This window comes from Chinchilla lanigera, unplaced genomic scaffold, assembly GCF_000276665.1.
Source record: "Chinchilla lanigera isolate Chin_1 unplaced genomic scaffold, ChiLan1.0 scaffold00025, whole genome shotgun sequence".
NCBI classification, from domain to species: Eukaryota; Metazoa; Chordata; class Mammalia; order Rodentia; family Chinchillidae; genus Chinchilla; species Chinchilla lanigera.
The window spans coordinates 26,060,501-26,078,083 of NW_004955426.1; the positions used below are offsets into that span (position 1 = coordinate 26,060,501).

Consider the following 17,583-nt stretch of genomic DNA (forward strand, 5'->3'; position numbering starts at 1 on the left):
ATTAGAAAACTAAATTGTTCAGGGAAAGCTGAAGAAGAACCAGTGGAACTTGGTTTGAGCATTAGGACCTTGGAAGAGAGGTGGCTCTATACTGTTGACATACTGGAATGCATTCTTAGCCAGGGAGAGCTCTATTCCCTAGAATTTCTTGAAAAAGAATTTGAAAGAATTTTATTTGGCAAGGAAAATGGATCTTTGGCTATGGTTAAGAATCTTTCTTATGGATATGAGTGTCTGTCAGGGTCAATATAAAAAGGCAGTAGCCAGCCTGCATCATCTGGCAGCTCTCCAGTGATCACTTTCTCAGCCACAGATTCCAGGATGTTGGAGCATCAGAGGGTGCTATCCAGCTAGGAACATTTCACTTTGCTCGGGGGAATACAGGATAATGAGTAAAAAAGTCCTTGGCCTGATGTGCTACAAGTGACTACCCATTCGGGATGGAGGCAAATCCCAGAAAGAACCCCCAGAATAAAGCCCAGGTTTAGAAAAGGTTCTAATCTGAAGCTTCTGCCCTGTATGAGGAAAGCTGTTACACCATACTGCTTGCATTTGATGCTAGCATGTTTTAAGCTTAGAGTTTTCACTAGACAGCAGTGATGACACTGGGGCATGTAGTCATTCTGCTTCAGCAAGAGTGGCCATGGGATGAGAATCTTTTCTTGAAAGCTGTCAATAAGATATGCCAACAAGGAACTGCCAAGTATGAGAATTTTTTTTCAATTATGTTACAAACATTGATAGGAGGACTTTGCCTACTTTGGAACTTAGGAAGGTGAGAAGAGTCATCTGTAATTACTACCTGTTATGGCTTGGGTCTAGATGTCCCTCCCCAAACCTCATGTGGTCATAGGTAGAATTTTTCAGAAGTGGCTGGCTGTAGAATGTCTAATGCTGTGATTAAGGGTGGGCAATCATTAAATTAGTCCACTGATTGGATTGGCATAGTTTTGGGTGTGGATAATAAGAAAGCCCACCCAGTGTATGAGTGCTACCTGCTTAAGGGCATATATCTTTGATTGAATATAAGGATTTAGCTGGGCGTGGTGGCGCATGCCTGTAATCCCAGCACTTGGGAGGCTGAGGCAGGAGGATCGCTGTGAGTTCGAGGCCAGCCTGGGCTGCAAAGTGAGCTCAAGGCCAGCCTGAACTGCATAGTGAGACCCTGTCTCAGAAAAAAGACAAGAAAAAAAAAAAAAATATATAAAGGACTGAAAGAGCACTGCTGTTACTGCTTGATGCTTGCTTCTTTTGCTGCCTTCTGCCTGCCATGAACTGTTTCTCTGTGATGCCCTGTGCCATGCCATGCTGTATTGGAGCCAGCTGATTATGGACTGAAATTTCTACAAGCTGTGAACCGAACTAAACCTTTCCTTTGAATGTTGGGTATTATGTCTCAGCAACTAGAAAAGTAACTAAGACTATACCCAGTCAAAGAGTGCTGACCACATAGTCACTGGAGACATCACCAAAGGCAGGAAGGCACGTTTCTGCCTGGCCACAGAGTGACGAGTCCCCCCTTTGGCAAGAATCTGATCATGGTGCTGCACAAGCCCTGCATTAGTGAGAAGACTTTGCTGCTTCAAATTCTGACTTGAGTGGAGACCTTTGTGGCAGAGGCAGCTGGTCCCTGTGCTTTTTTGAGAGAAGACACAGGAACCATGAGTGTTGTTATAAAAAAAAAGCAGGAAACCACCAGAGTTCCAACCTTTTGGTTGCTTAAAAGAAGTTCCCAAGAGCCTGAGAAGTTGTATCTATTTTTAAGAGTCATGTTTTATAATTTTTGTAAAACAAAAGAATCAAACTTTTGTAAATAAAATTCATCCTAAAATTTGACCAAAAAAAAAAAAAAAAAAAAAAAAAAAAAAAATGGAGCTTTCTGCTATTTGGTTTTTGTTTGTTTGTTTGTTTTTTGTTTTTTTCTGGTACTGGGAATCGAACTCAACCTTGCGCTTGCCAGGCAGGTGCTGTGCCACTGAGCTAAATCCCCAGCCCTACTTGGTATGTTTTTGACTATAGGTTTATTTTCTATTTTATAGCCTTTGTTATGTTGAGATATGTTCCCTATAGACCTGACTTGTTGAGTTTTTATCATGAAGTGATGTTAAATTTTATTGAATGATTTTCACATCTAATGAAATAATCGTATAACTTTATCTTTAATTGTGTTGGTATGATGTGTTATATTCATTAATCAGAGTACTTTGAGCCATCCTTGTATGCTAGGATAAATCTCACCTGATCAGAATGATTGATCATTTTGATGTTCTTTTGGATTCAGTTTGCTAGTATTTTATTGGGAGTTTTCGTATCTATGTTCATTAGAAATATTGGTGTATAATTTTCTTTTTATGTTGTATCCGTAGATGGTTTAGTATTAGGGCAATGCTGGCCTTGTAGAATGAGTATGGAAGAATCCACTTTTTAGTATTTTGTAATAGTTGAAGAAGAATTGGTATTCCTTCTTTAAAATTTTGTACGATTTAGCAGTGATGCCATCCAGCACTGGACTGTCCTTTGTTGAGAAACTTTTTGATACTGATTCAATCTGTTTATTCATCTCTTTAGGTTTTCTGTATCTTCATGGTTCAATTTGTGTAGGGTACATGTGTCCAGAAATTTTTCCATTTCTTCCAAGTTTTCTAATTTGTTGGTATATAGTTGCTCATAATAGTGTTTATTTGATCATCTGTTGTATTTCTGTACAACAGATATTTAATATTTTAATATGTAGAAAAATGTCTCTTCTAACAATAAGATTTAGGCCTTAGTTTCTTATTGACTTCTTTTTTCCATAGGTCCAGGATATGGAGGCTGATACTCTCATTGGCTTTTTGAATGGCATTGAGTGGATTCTTGAAGAAGTAGAATCTAAGCGGGCAAGATGATCCTCATTTTGGACCTTCAGAACTGTAACTATTTTGAAATTTGTTTCTAAGGTCATGACATGTGTTTGCTCAGTTAACTAGCTTTGTCCCACCTTTTTCATAGGTGGACATTAAACCGCTGTAGCTGGTAGTAGTATTTTTTTGTTTTGTTTTACTTTTTGCCTTATATCAATTATGAGCAAAAAGCTTCCATTCCTACATTTAGCCCCCAAATAAACCTTTAAATTTTTGATAACTTTTATATCTTTGTCTTTTTAAATTATTAAATTCTGGAAAAAACAACTGTGTATCTTCCTCATTTCTTGTGGTTTCTGTTCTTTTTGGGTACAGCAGTTGTTCTAGAGGGAAATAGCAAATTTGTTAAACTCTCCAAAGAGTTTTTTCAAGTTTCTTCCTAACTAGTTATCAGACAGGAAGTGTTTTCTCCCCGCACCCCACTCTTCTTTTTTTGTCTTTTTAAAACAGGGTCTTCCTATGCAATTCAGGCTGGACTTGAGCTCACTTTGTAGCCCAGGCTGGTCTTGAACTCAAAAGCATCTTCCTGCCTCACCCTCATGAGTGCTGGGAATACAGGTGTACACCACCATGCCCAGCTTCCCCTTGATTCTTAAAGATACACTGCTGAAGAACTGAAAATTCCACTAGAACTCCAGTTAGTGATTGTGGTCACACAACTTTTGTTCTTTTCTGATAACAGCAGAAAGATTATATTTAATACTAGTTTAGTGAAAAAAAAAGCTTTTCCTGACTTTTATTGTAATTTTTAGATAATTTTGAATGCTCATAATATACTAAAGTTAAATTATATTTTGTACTCACAGAGAAAACCTTCCAGAGCTTTGCATATATAATGTTACCACTTTCTACAAATTGCTTGTATTTTGCAAAGGCAGCACTCTGGTATGTCACTATATGTGAGGAACTTTAAAATTATGATAAAGAGTATATATATTTATATATAGTTTATATTAGTTTTATATGTAAATGTATTTCTGTTTTGAGGGGAAAGTTTGTGATACATACACATAATTGCATTTAGTGTTACTTATGTGAATGTCATTCTATTTGGACACCTAAAAGTTTTAACTAGGAGATAGGATATTGCTTAATGAGCTATTTATGGGGTTAGGCAGATATTTTAGGAAAACCTATGAGCATGCAGTTTCACACTTGCTAAAATGTTTACTTAGATATTTGTAGTTTTATTATAGTAAGGCATTATTTATAATATTTACAATTAAAGTTACATGGAATAGTGACTTAATTTACTAGGCCCCTCATTGAAATGACAGTGTTTTTATAACAGTCCTCTTTTTTTAAAAACGGCATTCTAGTGCAATAATTAATGTGTAATTTCTGGTTTTTGGAGAAAATGAAATGCTGATATTTTTAGTATGAAATCCTAGGTCAGTCACCAGATTAAAACTAGTTCCTTGTCATCTTTTCTTTTTTCATATAGTACATTCCAATATTTAATCTAGATTTTTGCTAAAGTTAAATTTACTTTCCTAGTTTTCAATTTAATTTTTCAGAGTCTCAACAAAATCTTTTTTTCCTCCATTTATGCTATGAAATCTAAGCCTTTTATATTAATTCATTTTAAATGGTCTTTTTCCAGATCTCATCATCTTTGTATGAGACTTGCATCTCTTTAGCTTTTTTTCTTCATGTAATATGAGATATAACCTGATGTATTTTATCCCTGTTGTCTTTGAGAAGTACATTAACCCAATACATTATAGTTAACTTTTGCTTATTGCTTTGAGGAGTAAAGGGGACTTAAAATTTACTAAAAGGAGGTTGCTATATAGTTTATAAAATATGTAATGTTTGGAGCTGAGACTAAATTCTAACCTTCATGATCACTGTGTCAGGGAATGTGCATGGTGCTTTGTACACAGAAATCTTAAATGTTAGAAAAACCTTGCAAAGTTGGTGTTGTCTTAATGTGTATTTTGTTGCTAAATAACACAACACACAGACTTGATCAGTTACAAATAACGGTTTATTTTGGTCCGTGCTTGTGTTCCAAGGTCTAGGGGTGTTATCTAGTGAAAGTCTTCATGTGGGCAGAGTCCCCAAGCTGGCAAGAAAGAGGAGGGGGCACAGGAAAGATTTAGTCAAACTGACTTTCATACCAGAGCCACTGTCAGGAAAACTCACTAATCCCCTCGGTTGATTAAATCCATTCATGAGTGCAGAGCCCTAATCATCTCTTAAGGTTTTCACTTTTTCCTACATCTTCGTATCTCATAATGGGGATTAAATTGCAACATTAGTTTCAGCGGGAACATACCATGTTAAAATCACAGCAGTGGTATTATCCTTTTATTTCAGGTGGAGAAATTTTGAGACCCAGAAAAATGAAGAATTCTATTACAAAGTCATGTTATGTCACTGTTCAGTTTCATAGTTTTTGGTGACCGGAGAAGAATTCATCTCACAGATCTCTGGCCAGTGAGGAAGTGATTTCGAAGTGAAAATAGTTTATTGCAAAGCAGGATATGGCTCACAGACAAGCCAGGACTCCCCCCAGAGCGTGGGCAACATGAGTTACTTTGTTTGGGTTTCTCTTATTTTGCTATACTTTTTGACTTTGTTTATTCCCCACCCTATTACATATTCATGATTTACTCCTGTACTGCTTTCAGTTTTGAAGTATGCATGCATTTCCCCCTTTTTCTGGAGCCTGAAGCAGGTAATAATGACAGTCAAGGTACATGCTCTGCTGAGTGAAAAATCCCTTTATGATTAGTTTAAGTTTGGGTATATCAAGAAGTGAATGTTAGTATCTGGGGAAGTAAGTGTGGGAGGGCCTCACCTTTGACACTAACATTCTAAATTGGACTGCTCCATGTCATTCTCTGAAATGATTATTCTACCACATGACAGCTATTTTACAGGTATAATTAGCTAGTCATATAAAAAGTCAGTGTTAATTAAAATTCTATTACCACCATTAAAAACTTGTAAAATATGCCCTTATAAATGGTGTGTTCTAAAACTGCTGTTAAAATAAGTATATGCTAGAGAAATATGTGTTTTATTTATACCCAGATTGAGTATAATTTCTTATATTATTGTCAGAAGTTTCCCTGAACTTTGAGATTTGTCTAATTCCTCTATTGAGGAATTTTCAGTGGTTTGCCATTTCCTTAAAGATAAGGTCTAAAATTTCTAGTCTGCTATAACTGTAGGAAAGAGAAACTTTCTTAGGCTTTTTGCCACTTTTGGTGACATAAAAATATTAATGCGTTGTGATATTGTAATTGTTACCGTGATGGTGAACTGTATTTATGAAACATTTAAACTTTATTCATGAAACATTCCTAAATAAATCAGATAAAAGTATGAGACTAGGTAAATGTTTGAAGTTTTTGTTATTTGGAAAATATTGTGGGGCTTGGAGATATAGCTCAGAGTACTTGTCTAGCATGTACAAGTACCTGAGTTCAGTCCCCAGTATGGTAAAAAAATATATGTATTTAGTAATGATAGAAAACATGAAAAAAATGAAGTTCAACAGTGCATGCCTACTATGTGTCAGTCTCTTGTTACAAGTGATGCAGAAACAAATAGCAACTTACAGCTTTTAGCACAGATTTCTTTTTCAGCAGTTTTTTTTCTGAGCTAAAGTTGTGATGGAGCTTGCCAGCATTTTGCAAAATTACATAAATTTGTAATATAAAAATTAGTATGCAGTAAGCAGATACTTCTCCTGACAGGAAACATAAGAAGAAATATTTAACTCCAAGGTCTCAGAGTTTCTCTTTAGGATATTTTAAAGTGATAACAAGGCATGAGTATGGGAAGACCTTTATAGAAAGAGCTTTATAGAAGGGATTTGGTGACTGGTTTCAACAGCTTTAGAAGCTTTAAGTGTTATAACCTCAAAATTTTATTTCTACAAGCATGTCTTCAGAGAAACCAAGTCATTATTGTGACAAACCTACAACAAAACATTCAATGTAGCATAGCATAACTGATGGTAGCAAAACTTTTCTAAAAAGAAGTATGATAGACTATATTAGTCAGCTTTAACTTATGTCATAAAATATCTGAAGTAATTAACATAATGAAAAAGGATTTATTTTGGTTCATGCTTAAGAGAAGCACATTATGGGAACACGTGATAGAACAAACCTACTTGTACAGTGGTACCCCATGAACTTAATTCTTTCCACAATTCTGCTCACAAACCAAATTGGTTGAGAACCAAATCACATTAACCATTGAATTTGATTCCATTTTTGTCCAGTTCTGTTTGTGACCAGAATTGTGGAAAGAAAGTAGTGAACTGAGGTACCATTGAGACACAATATTCAAAATCCACAGTTTAATGGAGGTATGATTTGGCTCACAGCTTCAGAAGATTCATTCCATAGTCCTCTAGCTCCAAGGCAGAAACATGGCAGAAGGGTGTGGCTAAATTACACTGCTTAGGTTTTGGCTGCTGGGAAAGACAGCAGGGAACAGTGTCAGAGAAGAAATGTGCCAGAAATCATATAATACCAAGGTCATGTCCCATGAACCAGCCGGGTATACCTAAAAGTGTGCTTTACTAACTTGTAGGTGTTTCTTAATCAACTCAAATTGACATATTACAGCACTCACAGTCCACTCCTTCTCAGCTTGGTACTTAAATCATATTTAGTCTTGAAATAACAGTAATAATAATTTTGCTTAATATGATACAGCTATCTCTTTTTTTTTTTTTTTGTCTTTTTGAGACGGGGTCTTGCTATGCCATTCAGGCTGTCCTGGAGCTCACTTTGTAACCCAGGCTGGCCTCAAACTTGCAATAATCCTTCTGCCTCAGCCTCCTGAGTGCTGGGGTTACAGGTGTGCACCATCACACCTGACTGATATAACTGTCTTGCCTAGAACCAAAAATGCAATAATCTCATCCCCAAAGTCTCAACAATTCCAGTATTTTTCAAATGTCTATGACTCGGTGAAACTCAAAGCAAACTTTTAACTGTGAATCTCTATTAAAAATTTAAAAATTACATAATCCCAAAGTACAGTGTTACAGGGTAAACATTCCCATTCTGAACACCTTGAAGTTCCATATCTAGCACCTGAGGCACATAGTGATAAGATGTAGTGTCCAGAGAGCTTGGGTAACCTCACTTCTGTGGCTTTGCTGGTTGCAGCCCACATGGCCTCTGTCTTGGATTAGCTTTACTCACAGCTTGCAACTCAGATATTACATGATCCTGGCATCTTTGGTTTCCTGACGTCTCTTCTGTACCTTCAACTTCATTCCCACAACTTCATACTTTGCCTCTCTTCAGGGGCTTCTTACCTTACCTTTTAGACTTTTCTTAGAAACCTGACTGGAAGCCTCCCTGACCCCACAGCAGTTGCATTTTGCATACCAGTAAAACCAGCATTTCATGCATGATGCCAAATTTTGTTAGTGGAAGCAGTACGCAGGCTCCCTGCGCCATAGCTGCAATGTTCTCTGAGTGCTTGGATGGCTGTGCAAAGTGAAATAAATCTTGGGTAACTAATTCCCTAAGTGGCTATATTTGTCAGCTTTTCTGTTGCTGGGATAGAATACCCAACACCCACAGTTTAAAGGAGGAGAGATTATGATTATGGTTTTAGAGGGCTCGTTTCCATGGTTGGCTGGCTCCAAATCAGAAGTGGCATGCTGGAAGGAAATGGAAGAGAAAAGCTGCTCATTTCATGACAGCTACAAAACAGGTAAGTTGGGAAGGAGCTGGTGACAGAATATACCTTTCAGACCACACCTTCAGTGACCCACCTCACACAAGGCTCTACCTCCTACTACATGAGACCTTTGGAGGGCATTTTAGAACTAAGTGGTCACAGAGGCCCTTGAACAGGCATCCTTTCTCAAGCAGATGTCTCAAGAGACTGTCTTCTCAAATTAGAAATTTTTACAGTCTTGAGCCTTAGATGGGAGGCTTGCTAGTTTCTGAGATGCCCTCAAGGCATTTTCTTGTTCATGTACAAGATTCCTGTTTTTGTTTATTCAGTTATTTGTGTTTTTATGGTGCTAAATGTGTTAGCAGCCACACCTCCTTTGGTCCCAATTTTACATGAAGTTCCTTGTGGGCCAAAATTTAAATTTTTCAAAATTTTGTGCTTTGGTTTTTTGTCTTGATAAATATGACTAAAAGCAGCCAGCAGTAGCCATTCCACAGCCTGAATGTTGACTGTCTTGAAAAGTCTTCCTTCAGATCAGTCTATTGTACTTAACCTCCCCTTTCTTGAAAAGTCCATTTCCCGTCAGAAACCATGAGCTCACACTTTCCTGTCCAAATTTCTGTCAGCATTCTGGTCTTTTGAGTTTCTGCCTGAATCACCCATCAAACTTTACTTACAGTATTCTAGTGCTTTTCTAGCCTGCTTCATCAGATTTTTCAAAAACCTCCTGGTAACCAGTTCCAAAGGATTCTAAGCCTTTGATATAGTCACATCAATGATCCCACTTCTCTAAAATCAATTTACTCAGTTTCCCCATCATTGAAATCCCATACCCAACACCCACAACTTAAATAAAAGTTTAACTTATTCATGTTAGCCGGTGATCCAATCCATGGACATCTGACTCCAGGGTAGAAACATCACGGCAGAATGACGTGTCAAAGCAAAGATGCATAGCTCATTGTGATAGGAATAAGAGCAGGGAACAGTACCAAAAAGGAGTGGAGTCTGGAACCATGTATATAGTATATACTCAAGATCATATTTCCATGACTCATACAGGTATACTCAAAAGTGTGCTCATTAATCTGCTAGGCATTTCTTAACCTAATCAAGCTGACATATCATGATTAATGGTCATACTGTTTTTATCATGAACCAGGAAACAGAGAAAAAAACTAAATGGACCGAGTTCCCACTATCAACAAGGGGACAACCTGTATGACTTAAAGACCATTCAATAGACCCAACTTCTTAAAAGTCCATAATACCCAACTTCTTAAAAGTCCAAAGACCAAGCTTTTACACAATGGCCTTTAAAAGACATTGTCCAAATTCTGATCATAAAACGGACCAATCTGTCTGAGAAACTTTAATTATAAAACTATACAAAGTGATTAAAATATCCAGTAAATTTTAATTCTGAAAATTTATTGAGGAAAAAGTATATTGCAATTAATCCCTCTCAAGGTACTCCTTGCTTCCAAAACACTCTATCATTCTTGCCACTTTCTGAAGCAGCTCTGTGTTCAAAAGGTGCTATAAAATACGGTGAGTGCCACTGTGGCATGGCATCCAACTGAAAGGCAGGCTCTTGAATAGATCAGACCCTGCCACCTTATTCATTAGATATGTCACTGTGCCACTTACGGCTCTTTTGCAAAGTCAAACTGACCATGAAATTTAAACATTTTGAGTTAATTCAAAATATTAAGGAAGCCATTCAAGCATAACTAAAAACACTTATGAAAGAGGAGTTCCAGAACATTTTCAGACAGTAACAAGAATTGTGGCATAGGTGTGTTGGAAGTGAGGAGTATCTTGAGGGGAATTAATGGCAGTATATCTTTTTGGGAGGATTTTAAAGCTAAAAATTCAATATCTTTAATAAAGGTACAAAGTGTTGATTGTCCATATATATTTTGTCAGTTTTAGTGGTGTGAGGTTGTTCACAGTGCCCTTATTATCTTTCTGACATTTGTAAAACTTAATAATTAGTATATTTGCAATTCAGTGGTTAGTATATTTCAGTGATTATGTATGTTTAGCTATCAACATAGCTGATTTGAGAATGTTTCTGTCACTTCAGAAAGAAACTGCATCTTAGTTAGCAATACCTCCCATCTGTTCTCTACTCTTCCGAAATCTAAGCAGTCACTAATATACATTCTGTCCCTATAAATTGTTTATTCTGAACATTCAATACATGTGCAGTTATAACATACACGTGTTTCGTCTGTTTGGATATTTTCTATTGGTGCATTTGAATTTACTCTTCTGTCTTGTTCCCTATTATACCTGTCAGCTTTTAAGAATTTTAGTTTTATTTGTATTGTTCTAAATTTTTCATTTAGCTTTTCATTTTTTATGCTAATTTTGTCCATTTCTTTAGTCATTAAACCTATCTTTTCTTCTACATTCTATCATCTTTAAAAAATATCTCAGCTGATCTGCCTTCATTGACCACTTTTCTCTTTGAAACTACACTTTCCCAGGTTCTTTAAATATATCCATTTTTAAAAACTGCATTAAAAAGAATAGTAAACTCTGAACTAAGTAATATTTTTTTCTCTTCTATTTTCAGGCAGATTAACCTACACACAATTTTCTATCTGTCAGCTGCAGTGAGAAGATAATCATTCAAATTCTACCATATCTCCAGCTCATTTGGAGCCTGGCCACATCTTTATCTATAGTTCAAGTGAGATTCTATCTTTCATTTCCTTTTATGCCAATCTACCATATATGATACTACCACCAAGAAACTCATCTCTTCTATTTTACAGTTACAAAGGGATTTGGCTGCCTGTATAATCAGTTTCAGTTTGTGAATAATTCTAGTAGGCGGCCAAAACTTAACCCTTGAACAGAACTATAAAATATTTTCCTACTTCTTCACGCTTTTCCTTTCATTCCCTTACCAAAATTCCTATGGGGGAGAAATTTTTGGAAAATAATTTATTTTCTTATTGAAGTTCTTCCATTTGCAATCCATTATGCCAAACAAATTGTTATTAGAAGATTTAGTAGTATTTTTTTGATCCTAGAAAAATATCTTTACCCATTCCAAAGGCCTGCTGTTCCATCCACTGATCCTTGAATAGGCAATTATCCTATGGCTGTGTCCAGTAGCTGTGCTATTTTTATTTAGTTATTCATCAAAATTATATATTATGAAAAGTTATTTGTGTCACATTTTTTCAAGATTTTATCATTTCCTTTTAACTGTATAGTATGACACTTTTGCAGAGAGAGAAAGAAATATGAATTTGCCTTAATGTCCTTGATTTTTGGAGTAAGTCCTATACAACTCTGCATAACATATGAGGGCTCATGCTTGCTAAAGCTTCAACAAATTAAATTTACTGTATTTAAATCTTCACACCTTAGTATCTTATTCTTTCTACCTGTGTGTAGAAGTTAAGGGAAGCACATAGCTTCGTCATTAAGTGCATGGATCCTCAAACCAGATTAGTGTATGTGTAAATTGTAACAATTACAGTGTGATATTGAACAAATTTATTTTATGTGCTGAGTTTTCTTAACTTTACAATTAAAATAATTAATGACATGAATCTCATAGGGCTATTAGGAGGATTTAATATTTTAAAATACAATAGGGATTTGTGTAAGAAAGTACTCTAAAATTTTCTTCAGTAATGTATTTTTGATGCACAGAACAACACAGTTATCAAAATGAGCTAGGTTTAATTGCATAAGAAAAACATGAGGGGCCAGAGATCTATCTCAGTGGCACAGTGCCTGTGTGGCTAGTGCAAGGTCATGAGTTCAACTCCCTGTACCAAAACCCTCCCAAAAAACAACAAAATAACATGACGTTAAAGACTATTTAGGAAGGTGTATAAAAACCTATGAATAAGTTTGCTAGGAAGACTCTCAAAGTCTTGACTATTCACTGCAATGTAGTAAATTTTAATTAAAACAAAATTTCTGAGAAAATTTTAGTTCTCTGTCATGAGTGGCACTATCAATTTTGTAGAGTACATTGTTGATAATTTTATGTTTTCTATCTTCTTTTTGCTGCTTTTATGCATTTTAATTAAGGAAAATGAAGGATTGGCAGATAAAATAATTGTCTAATTTGCTTCATTAATCAAAGTAAACCCAATCATTTTATTCTCTGAAATATTTTAATAGAAATAAATGCCTGTATCAATACATATGTTAAAAGTATTTAGTGCCTATCCTTTAGTTCCTGTTTGGATCTAGGAACTATACATCAATGATGAAATAAAGTCTTATGTTAGTCTAACATAAAGAAATGCAAAAGAACAAAGTCCTAGCTCATTTTTGCCAATGGTGCCATAATTAATAGAAGTCTATTTTTAAATTCTGAAAAATCTGGCAGTGCTGTCTTTAGATTTCCAGAAGGTGGTACTATTGCTACATACTAGAAGACAGAATTTGTGACCAGCAAAATAACTAATTCAACTTACTTTTTACTTTTTTGATCAGATGAGATTTTCAATAATATTTTCTAAAGTGTATTCTAAAGTACAGTGATTTTCTTGATAACTAAAGTAATATGACATTATTTCTTAAATAGCTAAATGAAGTTAAGGATGTTACCAGAAACATTTTCAGAATCTCTTAATATGCTGATATAAAATGTGAACTCTAAAATGGCATAGAATTATCCTAGTTCTGATGCTGTACTATACATAGGTAAAATGTAATTACTGGAAGAATACACAAAACTTCTTGATACTATTTTTCTAACATTCTGTGAACTGACACTTGTTTCAAAGTAAGGTTTTTGAAAAACAAAATACGAATCAGAAAAGATAATGTATTATGAAGCATTTCTCATATTTTACTGGGAGATCTTTCCACATAATATAAAGAGTTTTGTTTTTAGGGAACATTAAAAGTATTATATCTAAAATATATAAAGAACTATTTTAAACCGATGAGCAAACCACAATAACCAAAATAAAAATGGATAAAAACTAAATGCACACTTCTCTGAAGCAGATACACAAGCAACCAGCGAACTCATGGAAAGATTAAACATCATTAGCCACTGAAAATGCAAATCAAAACCACAATGAGATATCACTTTGTATCCAGTGGGATGACAATAATTACAAGACAATATGAAGTACTACTGAAAAGGAAGAGAAATAGAAAAGTTACACACATGCTAGCAGAAATATAAACGATGCAGTCACTTTGGAAAACGGGCAGTTGCTCAAAATGTTAAGGTTACCTACGATATGATTCAACAATTGCACTCCTGGATGTATAACTAAAAGAAATGAAAACACTTATACTTAAGTGTGAATTTTCATAGCACTAACCATAGCAACCAAAAAAGAAAACAACTCAAATGGTCATCATGTTATGAATGGATAAACTATTGTATATCCACACAATAGATTATTATTGGAAAGAAAAGGAAGTACTGATAACATGTTTTCTGTGAATGAATATGAACATTATGCTAAGTAAAAGAAGCTAGTTAGTTGAAAGGAAAGTTTTGTATTATTATCTTATTTACTTATTTATTTATTTCATTTTTTATTACTACAATTTAGGTATACATAATGATTCCATTCATTATAGGAATTTGGACCGGATGTGGTGGTGCAGGCCTGTAAGCCCAGCACTCAAGAGGCTGAGGCAGGAGGATCGTTGTGAGTTGGAGACCAACCTGGGCTACAAAGTGAGCTCAAGGCCAGCCTGAACTGCACAGCAAGACCCTCTCTCAAGAAGACAGAAACAACAACAAAAAATTATAGGAATTTTTATCAATACTTGATATATCTTGACCCCTCTTTTTTTCTCCATTTCCATCTCTTCATTTCAAAAGCCCTTCCTCTCCCTGTTCACAAAGCTCTGTTTTCATTTTATCCTTCTTTTCTCATTTTTGCTTCCATTTCTTCCTTTCCCCCTTCTCTAGTTCCCTTTTCCTTTTGGACAAATTGTTCTTATTTCCCAAAGTCTATTGTATATTTTTGTTCTTATTTACATTTTCAGTTTCTCACACCAGAGAAATAAGTGACATCCATATGTGTCCAATTAATTTTGCTTATGATTATGGTCTCAAAGTCCATCCGTTTGGCTATAAATGTCTCTTTTATCTCTGTGGCTGAGTAATACGCCATTATATATAAAAAAATACATCTTTTTTGTCTCTTCACCGGTTGATGGGCATTTGGGTTGCTTTCAGGATTTAGCTATTACAAACTGTGCCACTATAAACATGGGTGTGCATATATTGCTGTGGTATGACACTTTTAATTCTTTTGGGAAGATACCAAGAAGTGGAATAGTTGGGTCAAATGGGACCTGTAGTCCTACTTTTTTGAGGACTACCCACTCTTGATTTCCACAGTCCTTGCACCAGCCTACACTCCCACAAACAGTGGAGAAGTGTTCCGTTTTCCACACAACCCTGTCAGCATTTGTTGTTTTCTTGATAACACCCATTCTTTCTGGGGTGAAGAGTAATCTCAGTGGTGTTTTAATTTGCATTTCATGATTGACCAGTGATGTTAAATGTTTTCCATATATTTATTTGCCATTTGTAATTCTTCATCTGAGAAGTGTCTATTCATTTCACATGCCCATTTTGGGGTTGGGTCTTTGAATTTGGAGGGTCTGATATTTTTCAGTTCTTTATATGTGCTAGATATTAGTCCTTTGTGTGAAGAACAACTCACATAAATTGTTTCCCACTCTGTGGGTTATATTTTCACTTTGTTGGTGATTTCTTTTGCTGTGCAAAAGCTTTCTAATAAGCTGAGATCCCTCGTGTTGATTCTTTGTGATAATTCCTGTGGGATCAGGGTTTGATCATAAAGTCTTTGCCTACATCTTTTTTCTCTTCCGGCGGATTTAGTGTTTCTGTTTTAATATTTCAGTCTTCAATACATTTTTGTTTTATTTTTGTGCATGGTGTTAAATATGGGTCTAATTTTAATCTTCAGCATACAGAAAGCTAGTTTTTCCAGCACCATTGATTAAAGAGGCTGTCTTTCTTTCAGTAAACGTTTTTGGCCTCTTTGTCAAATATAAAGTGGCTGAGTGTGTTTGGAGTTGTTTCTGCATCTTCTAATCTGTTCCATTGACCCTCAGGTCTGTTTTTTGCCAGTACCATGCTCTTTTTATCACAGTAGCTCAATAATATAATTTAAAGTCTGGGCTTGTGATGCCCCCTGACTTGCTTTTGTTGCCTAGAATTGCTATTTTCAGTTTCATTTTAGTTCCAAATAAAATTTAGGATTGTTTACTCTAATTCTGTGAGGTATGCAAATGGTATTTTGATTGGAATTGCATTAAATCTGTACAGCAGTATTGGGAGTATCTCACTGTGTTGGTTCCTTCTACCCAAGAGCAGGTGTTATCTTTCCATTTTCTGATATCCTCTTCAATCTCCTTTTCAGAGTACTGTGGTTTTCAGTGCAGAGATATTTTACTTCCTTTGTTGGATTGTTTCCTAAATATTTAATTTTTTGGTGCTATTGTGAAAGGTGTTGTTTCCCTAATTTCTCTCTCAGTGAGTTTATTATTTGAGTTCAGAAAGGCAATTAATATTTGAGTGTTGACTTTTTATCTAGCTACTCTACTGAATCTGGTTACTAAATCCAGAAGTCTTTTGGTGTTTTGCAATTTTCTATGTAGAGTATCTGTCATCCACAAATAATGATAATTTAACTTTTTCCTTTCCTATCTTTATTTCTTTCTCATGTCTAATTGCTCTAGCTGATGTTTCCAGAACTATATTCAATAGGAGTGGTGACAGTAGACATCTTTGTCTAGTTCCTGACTTTTAGAGTGAAAGCTTTCAGTTTCTGACTATTTGATATGATGTTGCCTGTTGGTTTGTCATAGGTGATTTTTATCAGATTGAGATAAAAACCATCTGTTCCAATTTTCTGTAAGGTTTTTATCATGAATGGATGTTGGACTTTGTTAAATGCTCTTTCTGCATTTATTGAGATGATCATATGGTTTTCATACTTGGCTCTGTTAATATGGTATATTACATTTATAGATTTGCATATGTTGACCATTCCTGTATCCCTGGGATGAATCCTACTTGGTCATGTAGTATAATCTTTTTGATGATTTGCTGTATTCTGCTTACCAGTATTTTAGGATTTTTGCATCTATGTTCATTGGGAAGATTGTGCTATAGTTCACTTTCTTAGTTGAGTACTTCTCTGGATTTGGTATCAGGGTAATGCTTGCTTCCAGGATTGAATTTGGAAATATTAATTCTCTTTCAATTTCATTAAAGATTTTGAAGAGTAATGGCATTAAATCCTCTGTAAATTTCTTGTGGAACAAAGCTGCATATTCATCAGGGCTGGGCTTTTATTTGCTGGTAAGTTTTTAATTACATCTTAAATTTCATTGAATGATATTAGTTTATTTAGAATTTTTATATCTTCTTGATTAAAATTTGGTAGATCATATTCAACTATGAATCTGTCCATTTTACCTTTGTTTTGAGTTTTATTAGAGTAAATGTTTTTGAAGTAGGTATAGATGATTTTTTGGATTTCTGCATGCTCTGTTGTGATTTCAGTCTTTTCATTCCTAATTGTATGAATTTGAGTCCTTTCTTTCCTTTTTTTTGATAGAGTTGGCTAAGGGCTTATAAATTTTATTTAATCTTTCCAGGAACAAACTTTTCAATCCGTTGATTCTTTGTATTGTTTTGTTAGTCTCCATTGCATTAATTTCTGCTCTGTTCTTTATAATTTCCTTCATTATATGACCTTAGGACTTGACTTACTCTTCTTTTTTTACAAATTGGAGGTTCAACATTAACTTGTTTATTCAGCTTATTCTGTCTTCCTGATATGGGTATTCATCACTATAAATTTCCCTTTTATGACTGTTTTCATCATATCCCATAAATTCCAGTATGTTGTATAGCATTATCATTTAGTCATAGATATTGCTTAATATCTTCTTTAATTTCATCTGTGACCCATTTGTTGTTTAGTATGGTGTTATTTAATTTCCATGTATTTGTAGAGTT

General features: G+C 35.1%; 1 protein-coding gene and 1 pseudogene across 1 annotated transcript in view; both read left to right on the forward strand.

Annotated features, from left to right (window-relative positions):
* The window catches only part of LOC102003469, a 6,243-nt pseudogene extending 4,437 nt beyond the window's left edge, over positions 1-1,806 (forward strand).
* Positions 1-6,247, forward strand: part of Fbxo4 (F-box protein 4) — a gene marked incomplete at its 5' end in the record, with an annotated part of 20,006 nt that extends 13,759 nt beyond the window's left edge. The window contains 2 exon segments of the mRNA XM_013514998.1: positions 2,799-2,912; positions 5,226-6,247. Coding sequence (XP_013370452.1) covers positions 2,799-2,888 — 90 coding nt within the window.
* Positions 6,248-17,583: the final 11,336 nt, after the last annotated feature.